This window comes from Callospermophilus lateralis, chromosome 3, assembly GCF_048772815.1.
Source record: "Callospermophilus lateralis isolate mCalLat2 chromosome 3, mCalLat2.hap1, whole genome shotgun sequence".
Classification (NCBI taxonomy): Eukaryota; Metazoa; Chordata; class Mammalia; order Rodentia; family Sciuridae; genus Callospermophilus; species Callospermophilus lateralis.
The window spans coordinates 42,807,061-42,819,473 of record NC_135307.1 but is presented as its reverse complement, the minus strand read 5'-3'; the positions used below and the strand labels follow the sequence as shown (position 1 = coordinate 42,819,473).

Below are 12,413 nucleotides of genomic sequence, written 5' to 3'. Positions count from 1 at the left end.
AGGAGCCACTGGCATTGGCAAGTGGGGCTTTGCCAGACTGGTGTGAACAATTAACCAGCAAGTGTCCTTTTCTAATACCATTTGAAACTAGACAACTTTATTTCACATGTACAGCATTTGGTGCATCAAGGTAGGAAGTGCATTTTTTTTTAAATAAAAAATTTATTATTGATTTATTTTTTAATTCAGGGGTATTTTACCACTGACTGAGCTATATCCTCAGCCCTTTTTTACTCTTTGAAATAGGTTCTTGCTAAGTTGCTTAGGACCTTGCTAAGTTACTAAGGCTGGCTTTGAACTTGTGTTCCTCCTGCCTCAGCCTCCTGAGTTGCTGGAATTACAGGTGTATGCTACTCTCCCCAGTGGAAGTGCATCTTTTTCTAAGAATAAAAATATATATATGTTTATAAATTATATATAATTTATTTATGTTCAAAATGTACAAATATACTGTTAAACAAATGGAGAAAATATAAATTATGTTGTAAATAGTTATCATTTTAAAAAATTTCTTTTCCAGTTGGAAAATATGCTTTGTTGGAATACTGTGGATTGAATTAAATGTTTCCATCAACTAAGATTTACTGTACAGTTCTTTAGTAATTTATACAAATTATTTATTGTTAAAATTCCCAATAATAGCTAGGCACAGTGGCACTCGCCTGTAATCCCAGTGGCTCACGAGGCTGAGACAGGAGGATCTCCAGTTCAGAGCCAGCCTCAGCAAAAGCAAGGTGCTAAGCAATTCACTGAGACTGTATCTCTAAATAAAATACAAAGTAGGTCTGGGGGTGTGGTTCATTGTGCACCTGAGTTCAATCCTTGGTAGCAAAAAAATCCCAGCAATACCAAATTAAATGTTTGTAAACAGCTTTGATAATATTTAAATTTATTTTCCTTCTGACCATCATTTGTTTTTTTACTCCCTTCTAATATGCTGCATATTTTACTTACTTTTGTATGTTTCCCTCCATTGGATCACAATTTCATGAAGATAGGAATTTCTCTTTTTTTCATGCCCTAGATAAGATACCTAAAACAGTATATATAGCACATCATGAGAACGTCATGCAACATCATAGGTGTTAAATATTTTGTTGAATGACTGTGCACCCTAAGTACTCTGTTAAAGTAGGTGTAAAGTTATAATTTAAAATGTAACTCTTTTCTTTGCTGATGTTATATTTTTCTTCCATTTAATACCATTTATAAAATATTTGTACACATAGAATTACAGGCTTGTGGGATAAAGGGCATTGATTTTGATTGTTTTATAGATGAGGAAATTAAGTCTCAAAGTACTTAGCTGATTTGCCTGAGATTACCAAAATAATAGTCCCCATACATGATAGTAGAAACCTCATCTTCTGTTCCTATTTAGAGGTTGTTTTTCTCATCCCTAATGGATTAGCTCTGTTAAAAAGAAAACGTTTTAATATTATAATAACTGTTTTGATGGTGGTTTTTAGTTTGTTTCATAGTAATAAAGATAGCTTAACCATTGTTTAGTTTTTTGATAGGAAACGTTTGTCTATATTTTGATGTATTATGTGGGGCTTGGAGTATGGATCTTTATTTAATTGCTAAAATAATGATAGAAAATATAGATCCAGTCTTTTCTCAGTTTGTTTAAGATAGATTATAATAAAAGGAATTTTATATATTGATATATAAGAAAGGAAGCAGTAAACTATGAATATAAAATTACTGTTCAAAAAACTCATTTGAGCTATGCATGGTGGTGTATGCCTGCAATCCCAGCAACTTGGGAGGCCGAGATCAAAAGCTCAAGGCCAGCCTCAGCAATTTAGCAAGGCCCTGTCTCAAAAACTAAAAAAGGGCTAAGAATGTGGCTCAGTGATTAAGCATCCTTGAGTTCAATCCCTGATACCAAAAAGGGGGGAAAAAATCTCGCAACTAAATACTGTTTTTTAAAATTTCTTAAAGAAATCTTTGTAATGTGTTGTTGGTGTAATAGTACACGCATCTGTTAAAGTGTGCTACAATTACACTGATATTTCTATTTCAGAGCAATAGTGTGGTTACAAAACCGACGTGAAGCCACTGTGGAACGAACAAGGACCACAAGCAGCGTAAGGAGAGATGATCCTGGGGAGTTTAGAGTTGGTCGTCTCAAGCATGAAAGAGTAAAAGTTCCACGTGGTGAATCACTAATGGAATGGGCTGAGAATGTCATGCAAATACATGCAGATCGGAAATCTGTTCTTGAGGTATCCACCTACAAAATAAGATTCTATTAGAGGAAAAGTAACCACAGTTAAGAAACCAGTCAACCTTTATCTTCCAATGCATGAAAACTATCAGATAACGTGAAGAAGGATTTCTCTTATCTGTGAAGAGGCTTTCTTTTCTGGTAGAGCATATTTCAAAGAGGATGCTAGCCCAGCTTTTGAAGGTTCAGGATCTAGTACACTTCAATTAGCAGCGAACAATATTTTTGGTGGCAAAATCTGTTTGAAGACCACTAGTCTTATTTCTATTCTTTTTTTTTTTTTGGTATCAGGGATTGAATCCAGGGGTACTCAACCACTGAGCCATATCTTCAATCCTTTTTATTTTTTATTTTGAGACACGGTCTCACTAAGTTGCTGAGGCTGGCTTTGAACTTGCAATCCTGCCTTAGCTGCCAAAATTGCTAGATTACAGGTATATGCCACCATGCCTAATTTGTCAATTTATTTAAAGATGGACTGAATAATAGTACTCAAAAGGATTTTTTAAAATACATTTTTTATTTGTTCTAGTTAATTACCACATGACAGTAGAATGCATTTTTACATATCATACATAAATGGAGTATAACTTCTTATTTGTTTGTACATGATGTAGAGTTATACAGGTCATGTAATCATATATGCACATAGGATAATAATGTCTGGTTCATTCTACTATCATTTCTACCCCCATTCCCCTTTTCCTCCCTTCACTCCCCTCTGTCTAGTCCAAAATACCTTTATCCCCCCCCCACCTCTTATTGTGAATTAACATCTGCATATCAGAGAAAACAGTCTTTGGTTCTATGTGATTGGTTTATTTTATTTAGCATAATATTCTCCAGTTCCATCCATTTACTTGCAAATGCCATAATTCCATTTTTCTTGAAGGCTGAGTAATAGTATATTATGTATATATACATTCCATAGTTTCTTTATCCATTTATCTGATGAAGGACACCTATGTTGGTTAGCTATTGTGAATTGAGCTGCTATGAACATTGATGTGGCTGTATCACTGTAGTATACTGATTTTAAGTCCTCTGGGTATTAATCTAGGAGTAGTATGACTGGGTCAAATGGTGGTACAAAGGACATTAAATATGTCATAGCAAATGGCAATATGTAATCATATACTGAAGACATGCTATTGTAGACATTATTGATTATATCACTTACAGTATTCCTTATTTAAGGCACCATGGAACTTTTGACTCACACACCTATCATGACAAATATGACTTCATAACTTTTACTTTGCAAACAGATTTCCTTGGCATTATCTTATTCTTCCTATCTTTATGTTCTTTCTCATCTAGATAATCCTCAATTATTTTTATTTTACTATGTGTTTTTATAAGAAGCTCCAAATCATTTTTGGAGCAGGTAAAGTATGGACAAAACCCTTTAAAGTGGTTGCTGCTTCAAGTTATAAAGAAGTGGAAGAGTTTAGTGTTGAGTTTCACAAAGGTACATGTAAAAAAATATACACCCTCATTTTCTTGAGCAAATTCTTTAATCTCTGAGGTTTGGTTTCCTTTGGTGTAAAAGCAGATAATCATTCTGCAGAGTTGTCGTGACAAGTAATGTGTGAACGGTATTCAGCCAAGTGCTTAACAGTGTTATGTGTATAAATACCATGCAACAAATGGCACTGTGCTTTTAGGAAAACTACAATAAAATCCCTGTGTTGCTTTTAATGTACACATTGCTTTTGTGAAGAAAGTATAATACTGGATTAGATATGACAAATTTTGGCAAGAATTGAATCACTTTAAAAAAAAAATATATTAGAGCTGGGCACAGTGGCACACTCCTATAATCCCAGCAGCTTGGGAGGCTGAGGCAGGAGGATCGCAAATTCAAAGCCAGCCATCGAAATTTAGCAAGGCCCTAAGTAACTTAGTGAAACCCTGTCTGAAAACAAAAAAGAATGGGGATGTGGCACAGTGGTTAAGCACCCCAAATTTGGTTCAATTCCTAGCACCTAAATAAATAATACTTTTTATTTACAAACATTTCTTTGTTCGCATTTTAGGTTGAATTTTTAGGAGAAGAAGGAACTGGTTTGGGACCCACATTAGAATTTTATGCTCTGGTGGCAGCAGAATTTCAGAGGACTGACCTGGGAGCGTGGCTTTGTGATGATAACTTTCCAGATGATGAGTCTCGTCATGTAAGGTTTATTTCTCGTTTTGTGATGTAAATTGTGACTGTGCTTTAGAAAAGTGTTAGAAACAGGTTAAACTTTCAGTACATAAACTGGGGTTTCGGCTCTACTTTTATTACTGAATAATCTTGACATTAATATTTATAAAGGAAAAAAATTTCGTCACTAAAAGCTATTCATAAAATGTGTGTGTGTGTATATATACATATATATATATGTTTAGATAACTAAATTCATGAAGATGTTTAATGTTTATGTATTTTTTTCTTAGATAACAATGACAGACTTAGTTACTTTTAGCCTTTAATTTTATTTGCATTTTGTCCTCTAAAAAATTAGGTTGATCTTGGAGGTGGATTGAAACCTCCTGGATACTATGTGCAGAGATCATGTGGACTGTTCACAGCACCGTTTCCACAAGATAGTGACGAACTTGAAAGGATCACAAAACTCTTTCATTTCCTTGGAATTTTCTTAGCCAAATGCATTCAAGACAACAGACTTGTGGACTTACCTATTTCTAAACCTTTCTTTAAACTTATGTGTATGGGTGACATTAAAAGCAATATGAGTAAACTGATTTATGAGTCACGAGGTGATAGAGACTTACACTGTACTGAAAGTCAGTCTGAAGCATCCACAGAAGAAGGTCATGATTCCCTCTCAGTAGGAAGCTTTGAAGAGGATTCAAAATCAGAATTTATTCTTGATCCCCCTAAGCCCAAACCCCCAGCTTGGTTTAATGGAATTTTGACTTGGGAAGACTTTGAACTAGTAAATCCACACAGAGCCAGATTTTTAAAAGAAATTAAAGACCTTGCTATCAAGAGACGCCAGATTTTAAGCAACAAAGGTCTGTCTGAAGATGAGAAGAACACAAAATTACAGGAACTAGTGCTGAAGAATCCAGCAGGTTCTGGGCCTCCACTTAGCATAGAGGATTTAGGGTAAGCTTTTTGTTACATTCTTCAGTCTGATGAATGAATAAGCTCTAAATCTTCTGTTTTTCTGTCCCCTTTGATTTATAGTATATGGGTAAACAGTGTCAAAAACAGTAATATGCTATAGGAAATACTGATTATCAATTTGAATCTTTGATTTGTTAATAATATATAGAAATATTCAGAATACAGGTTGTTAATTATCAAATCTCGGGAAGATTATCTGACCTTTTTTTTTTTTTTTTTCGTGGTACTGGGGATTGAACCCCAGGGTGCTCTACCACTGAGCTATATCCCCACCCCTTTTTTGAGAAAGGGTCTTTCTAATTTACTGAGACTAACCTTGAACTTCCAATCCTCCTACTTTGGCCTCCTGTGTAGCTGGGATTATAGGTGTTTACCACCATACCTATCAATTGTCTGATTTTTTCAAATATGTTAAGTTTGTATATCTTGTGCAAAAAGTCCAAAGCCAACAGTATTTTGACAAATTCATAAGCTAATATAAATAATAGCCTACTTGGCAAAGCTTAAAAATAGTTTGATTGGTATGTAAGCCTTTATTACCAAAGGCTGTATCACTGACTCGGATGCTACAGAGCTTTTCATAAAATTCTTTTAGCTTACATACATATAATGACCATTATCTTCAAGTATAGTCTCCTGTTTAGAGGTTGTCTACAAAACTTTTTATTTTAATTTTTTTGGTACTGGGGATTGAGCCCGGGAGTACTTAACCACCGAGCCATGTTCCCAGCCCTTTTTTATTTTGAGACAGGACTTTGCCAAGTTGCTGAGGCTGGCTTTGAGGTGTATACCATCACACCTTGGTTATTTTTTCTTCTTAATGTTTGCTGATAATATTGGGAAATTATGTTGGATAAATGGTTACACAATCATGTGCTGCATAATAATGTTTCAGCCAGTGATAGACTGTGTATGAGGGTGGTCCTATAAAGTTATAATGGAGCTGAAAATTCCTGCTACCTGGTATTTTTACTGCACCTTTTCTAGTTTAGATCCACTATTTAGCATTGTATTACTGTTGCCTACAATGTTCAGTACAGTAACATGATGTCCATGTTTGTAGCCTAGAAGCAAGAGGCTCTACCCTAGAGCCTAGGTGTATATTAGGCTATACCATCTAGGTTTGTGTATTTATATTCTATATTTGTACAACAAAAAATTGTCTAATGACACATTTCTCAGAATGTAGCCCCATTATTAAGTGATACATGACTGCATATTTGAGGATTGCTTCTTTTAAATACATTTTTATCTATCTATTACAAACACAGTTTGAAAAGCCTTAGTGAAGCAATAGTCTTTCTGAAAGAAATAGTCTTATAAACATGTTGCTGCCATAATTAATTTCAAAAACATTTAGTCCATTAATTTTGTGCCATAAGGTCTATGTGAAATATGGAAAGGTAATGGTTTGATGCAGTCTTTGCAAAGCCAGGCAGGTGTGAGAATAGTTGGTCCACTAGTGAGTGGTTTTTTTTTTTTTTTGGTATTGGGAATTGAACTTAGGGGCATTTATCCGTTGAGTGAGATCCCCAGTCCATTTTATGTTTTAAAACAGTATCTCACTAAGTTGCTTAAGGCCTCACCAAGTTGCAGAGGGTGGCTTTGAACTTCGAGATCCTCCTGCCTCAAACTTCCAAGCAGCTGGATTATAGGCATGAGTCACCTCTCCTAACTGGCCCACTGGTTTTTGTGTATAGATTTGCATTAAGTAGCTTAGTGCTTGCCTAGCATGCAAAAGGCCCTGGGTTTAACCCCCAGCATGGCTAAATAAATAAATCAGGCCTCATATCTAAGCTGGTGTATTGATTTTGTTGATAGAGTAGGGGAATTTGTGGTTTGGGCAGCAATGTTATAAAAATTAATCACCTGCAGTTGATGAATGTCAATTCATCTAATCCTTTTTGCTCTTTCAGTTTAAATTTCCAGTTTTGCCCTTCTTCAAGAATATATGGTTTTACAGCTGTGGATCTCAAGCCAAGTGGTGAAGATGAGGTAAAGATTTTGTTCTTAATAGTTTTTCTATTCTCTTAACAAGGTCAGTTGTACTAGGTGGTCCTAAAATAGTTCTAGATATTAACAATAATACTGGCAAATTTTCCTTTGCAGATGATAACAATGGATAATGCAGAAGAATATGTGGATTTGATGTTTGACTTTTGTATGCATACAGGTATTCAGAAACAGATGGAAGCCTTTAGAGGTAATTTTAAAGGATAATAATCTATTTCCTTTTACTTTTAGACAATTGAAATTAAGATCAAGATGGCTAAACCTCTCTAGTTTCTTATCCAGATCATTAGATCCCACAGAGTTTATAGAATAGGCTGGAACATTTTCAAAGTGTAGAATGGTGTCATGCTTGCTCCTCTGAAGTAATGGAGATCCACTTTTTGCCCTCATTTCTTTTTTTTGGTACCAGGGATTGAACCAAAGGGTGCTTACTGAACCACATCCCCAGCCCTTCTTTTTTTTTTTTTTTTTGAGACAGAGTCAGTAGGTTGATGAGGCTGTCTTTGAACTTGTGATCCTCCTGCCTCAGCCTCCCAAACTGCTGGGATTACAGGCGTGTACCACCATGCCTGGCTTATTTCTTCCATTTCTAAGTAGACATCAGGTTCCATACTTTCTACATTATACAATGAGGATGATTTAAATCATGGAAGCCAAATTACTTCTGAAAATGTGAACACAGCTCTGGCCACTTAATGGGTAGTTAAAAGAATTTGGCTGTTGACCACTGCGGCCAGTCTCTAGCAGTTTTTATTTCAATTAACATTTGTTTCTTCAAATGTTCATGAATTTTTTTCCATCTTCTGCCCATTCAGTTGACAATAGAATATTTGTTTTGAAATTTGGTATTTTGGTCAGGCCCAGTTGTGGACACCTTTAATCCCAGGGACTGGAGGGGGCCGGTGACTGAGGCAGGAGGGATTGCCAAGTTTGAGGCCAGCCTCAGCAATTAAGCAAGACCCTGTCTCAAAATAACAAATAATAATAAAAGAGGTTAGGGATGTAGATCAGTGATCAACTACCCTTGAATTTAATCCCCAGTACAAAAAAGAAAAAAGAAAGAGAGGAAAAGATAGTTGGTATTTTGGTATCATGAGTTTTAGAAACTGAGCTGTTTTTTTTTGTGTGTGTGTGTGTTTTTACTTATGTATAATGTAGATGGATTTAACAAAGTTTTTCCAATGGAGAAATTAAGTTCCTTCAGCCATGAAGAAGTCCAAATGATTCTTTGTGGAAATCAGTCACCATCCTGGGCAGCAGAGGATATTATCAATTACACTGAACCTAAGCTGGGCTATACACGTGACAGGTATGTGTTAATTTCTAATATCTACCAAACTGTTTATAAACAAAAATCATTAAATGACAAACTCACTAAAGAACTATAACTCAATGAATTATATTCATAAAAAAATTGAGAAATTAGTGAGGATGCCAAGATGCATATCCATTAATAAGTCTAGAAGACAGTTATACTATAAGACAATTGAATCATAAATGATATTAAAATTCCTTTTCTCATTGTGTTTTATTTGTTAATTATTTTAAAATTTGGGTAAATTGGAAAACCTTAGGCTGCATTATATGTATGTATGTATACAGAGAAGAACACAAATTGTATATACAACTTAAAGAGAATTTTCACAACATGAGTATACCTGGGAAATTGGTACCCAGGAAGAAACATCAATTCTTCTTTCCCACCATATTCTCTTGTAGTAATTAAGTCAGTAGCTGTTGATTAATTTTGCTTGCTTTTCTACTTTGATAAACAAAATTATGTAGTCTATATTCTTTATGGTCTGGTTTCTTTTAACAATATGATTATGAAATTCACGTTGCAGCATATAGAGGTAGTTCATTTTATTGATAGGTAGTATTTCATCATGTAATCCATCACAAGGTTAATTGATCATTTTACTGGAATGAAAATGGAATAGTTCAAGCCCCCTTTGACAAATTTAGCCTTATTATGCAAGTACATCTGGAGCTTATCTGATTTGCTGGCTTTGTTACAATTTTAATCTTACTTTCCATCCGTGTTTCATTTCTTATGGTTTAAAAGTATAAGACAGCCTTTGAGGGACTGTCTTTGAGGTTTTAAAAGTAGCTTATATCAGCTCATTTAATACTTACTCAAAAGTCCTTTTTTTTGTGTGTGGTACGGGGGATTGAACTTAGGGGTGCTCTTGTACTGGGCCTTATTCCTAGCCCTCTGACACTGTCTTGTTAAGTTGTCAAGGCTGGCCTTGACCTTGTAATTCTCCTACCTCAGCCTCCCAAGTAGCATTCTTCGGACAAGTGAATTTTTGGTGTGTGTGTGTGGTGGGGGTGGGTAAGTTATTGCTGGTTTATAAAGTAGTGGTAGTGTTTTTCATTTATATCTGCTAGCAAATCAATAAAACTATACTTTTGTTCTTTTAGCCCTGGTTTCCTGAGGTTTGTGAGGGTTTTATGTGGCATGTCTTCAGATGAGAGGAAAGCATTCCTGCAGTTTACTACTGGTTGTTCAACTTTGCCCCCAGGTGGACTGGCAAATCTGCATCCCAGACTCACAGTTGTGCGCAAGGTACAAAAACTCTAACTAATGGGGAATCCAAGTGGAATTTAGTTACATTATGATTGAAGGGAAGAAAAAATATTTAAGACTATGATCTTCTGTTATTTTTACTTTCTTGTTGTAGGTTGATGCTACTGATGCAAGCTATCCATCAGTCAATACATGTGTGCATTATCTTAAGTTGCCTGAATATTCTTCAGAGGAGATCATGAGAGAACGCTTGCTAGCTGCTACAATGGAGAAAGGCTTTCATCTCAATTGAGTTTGAAGTGCAATGGGAGACATCAGAGACTTTAAAAATACTAGTGAAGCCTCTTGTGTTTGTGTGCAGAGAAGTGTATGATCCTCCACGCTAATGACATTTGCCTTTGTTTCCACCATTAAGGCTTTAAGAACATGTGGAATAAGTTTGTTAGCTGCTAATGATAAAACCAATCCTTTAACAACTCAGCCAGCAAGTATATAGCACAGAACACTGTGTTGCTTTACAAGGGCTTATGTGACTGGAATAAGGTGGTCCTACTTGACTGTTCCAAAGAGCAGCTTCTCAGATCTTCAGTGTTCACTGGTAAATTTCTAACAGTGTATTTGTGTAAAGTTTGTCATTTCATACCCCACACACTACAGTTGTCATCACTGATCTGTTTTGCTGGCTTTTAAGCTACTTTTGGTCAAAAATCCTGCTTCCTTAAAACACAGAGTTAATGAGCATCTCAAGCTTTTTCTTTTCCTTTTTAATGATGCCTGCACTATCAGAGTATTCTAGTGTTCTCTCTTTTTGTTTGGCATATAATCATGCACAACCTTTTTATTTCTTTGAGGTGGGAGTATATTTTTATTTCCTAAATGCCATACTATAAAGATCAAATTCTTAAATGAGTATGTGCAGCTCAAAAATAAAGATATATTAAGGGGGGAAAACACTGGTCTTAGGTGCAAGGCACACTTAAAGCAAGTTTTATGTTTGGTTGTATTTTCTTTGTATATTATAAACATTTATTTAACATGTTGCAGTTTGAAGTAAAAAATTTCCAAAATGTATGCTCAACAATAATCATTAAAATGTTTGCAGCGTACAAAACTGTGTCATGACTATTTCACTTCAGTCATCAGACCTAAGAACTTAACTAGATAGTGTCATTTTGAATTATTCAAATTCAGTTTTCTGAAATTACTACATGAAAAAAAATTACTTTTCTATAATAAATATACTTACTGAACTTGAAAGACTGGAAGAAATTTTCACATATTTGTGACCTTACCATTTTGTTGTCTTAAGGTATTCTTCAACTAGAAATGGCCTGTTATTTGTGTTACCTTTTTAAATTAGCAGATCTGCTATTCACCTGTGGAAGTCTAAAATCAATGATTTTTAAAAGTTGTGTCAGTACAAAAAGAAATAACCAGTATATTGCTATTTCTTGGTTTTAGAGAAGGGGCTGTATTTCCATTTTCTACACTCCTATTATTATCTGTGCATATTGGTGAAAGAAATGTCACTAGGCCTGATTCTTCCAAAGAGCCTTTGTTTTAAGGCACTAAATGCATGTTTGAAACAACCCAATATTTACTTTTTAAAAGGTACATTACCTTTCTACATTAGAAGACATAGTTCCTTCTATAGTTAATGATTTTGGAAGTCATCTTTCAGTATCCTCAGAGGATTGGTTACAGAACATCTCATAGATATCAAAATCTGAGCATGCTCAAATATATTACATAAAGTGATGTAGTCCTTGCATATCACATGCACTTCCTCTTGTATATTTTAAATCATCTGTAGATTACTTATAATAACCTAATAGTGTAAATGCTATATAAACATTTGTTATTGATAAGAAAAACAATCTACATGTTCTGTAGATTATAGGCGTATTTTTTATCCCCCTAATAATGTCACTCACTGTTGGTTGAATCCACAGATATGAAACCAATGGATTTGAAGGGCCAACCATATTGTTTTTATTTGCTGCATGAGAATATTGTGATTGTATAATCAGAGGCAACATTTAAAATATTTCATCTCAATGTCAGCTTCACAGATCCCTGTGAGTCTAAAAGTTAAAGTATAATAGCAATACTTAAATGTATAACCTGTTTCAGTCCAAAAAGTAGTGGTGGTAGTTTATTCAATAAATTCTTGAATACATGACTAAACCTTTATACTAGGGTTAGAATTGACATCCAGCTTATGTGTGTAGTATTGCCATTATTTAAGTATCTAAAATATCTGTTAATTGTCAACTTTTACTAATATTGGCCTGGCAAAGGGGTTGGTAAACTATGCCTGCCACCCATTTTTATATGGCCTGAGAACCATGTAACCATGAGGGGGTTTTAAAATTTTTTAATTGGTTGAAGAAAATTAATGAGTATTTTATGATATGAAAATTATATGAAACTTCCAGCATAGGTTTTATTAGAGCACATATTCATTCATTTATATACTACTTATGCTTGCTTTTGTA

The 12,413-nt window shown here is 34.8% G+C and overlaps 1 protein-coding gene across 17 annotated transcripts in view; it reads left to right on the top strand.

Moving 5' to 3' along the window:
- Window positions 1-11,026, top strand: part of Hectd1 (HECT domain E3 ubiquitin protein ligase 1) — a 92,150-nt gene extending 81,124 nt beyond the window's left edge. For all 17 annotated transcript variants that reach the window (XM_076850145.2, XM_076850136.2, XM_076850142.2 and 14 more), the window contains 9 exons: window positions 3-130; window positions 2,030-2,231; window positions 4,273-4,410; window positions 4,744-5,351; window positions 7,289-7,367; window positions 7,482-7,575; window positions 8,544-8,694; window positions 9,810-9,954; window positions 10,070-11,026. In XM_076850145.2, coding sequence (XP_076706260.1) covers window positions 3-130; window positions 2,030-2,231; window positions 4,273-4,410; window positions 4,744-5,351; window positions 7,289-7,367; window positions 7,482-7,575; window positions 8,544-8,694; window positions 9,810-9,954; window positions 10,070-10,207 — 1,683 coding nt within the window. In that variant the 3' untranslated portion in view covers window positions 10,208-11,026. The remainder of the gene's footprint in view (window positions 1-2; window positions 131-2,029; window positions 2,232-4,272; window positions 4,411-4,743; window positions 5,352-7,288; window positions 7,368-7,481; window positions 7,576-8,543; window positions 8,695-9,809; window positions 9,955-10,069) is intronic.
- The last annotated feature ends 1,387 nt before the right edge of the window (window positions 11,027-12,413 follow it).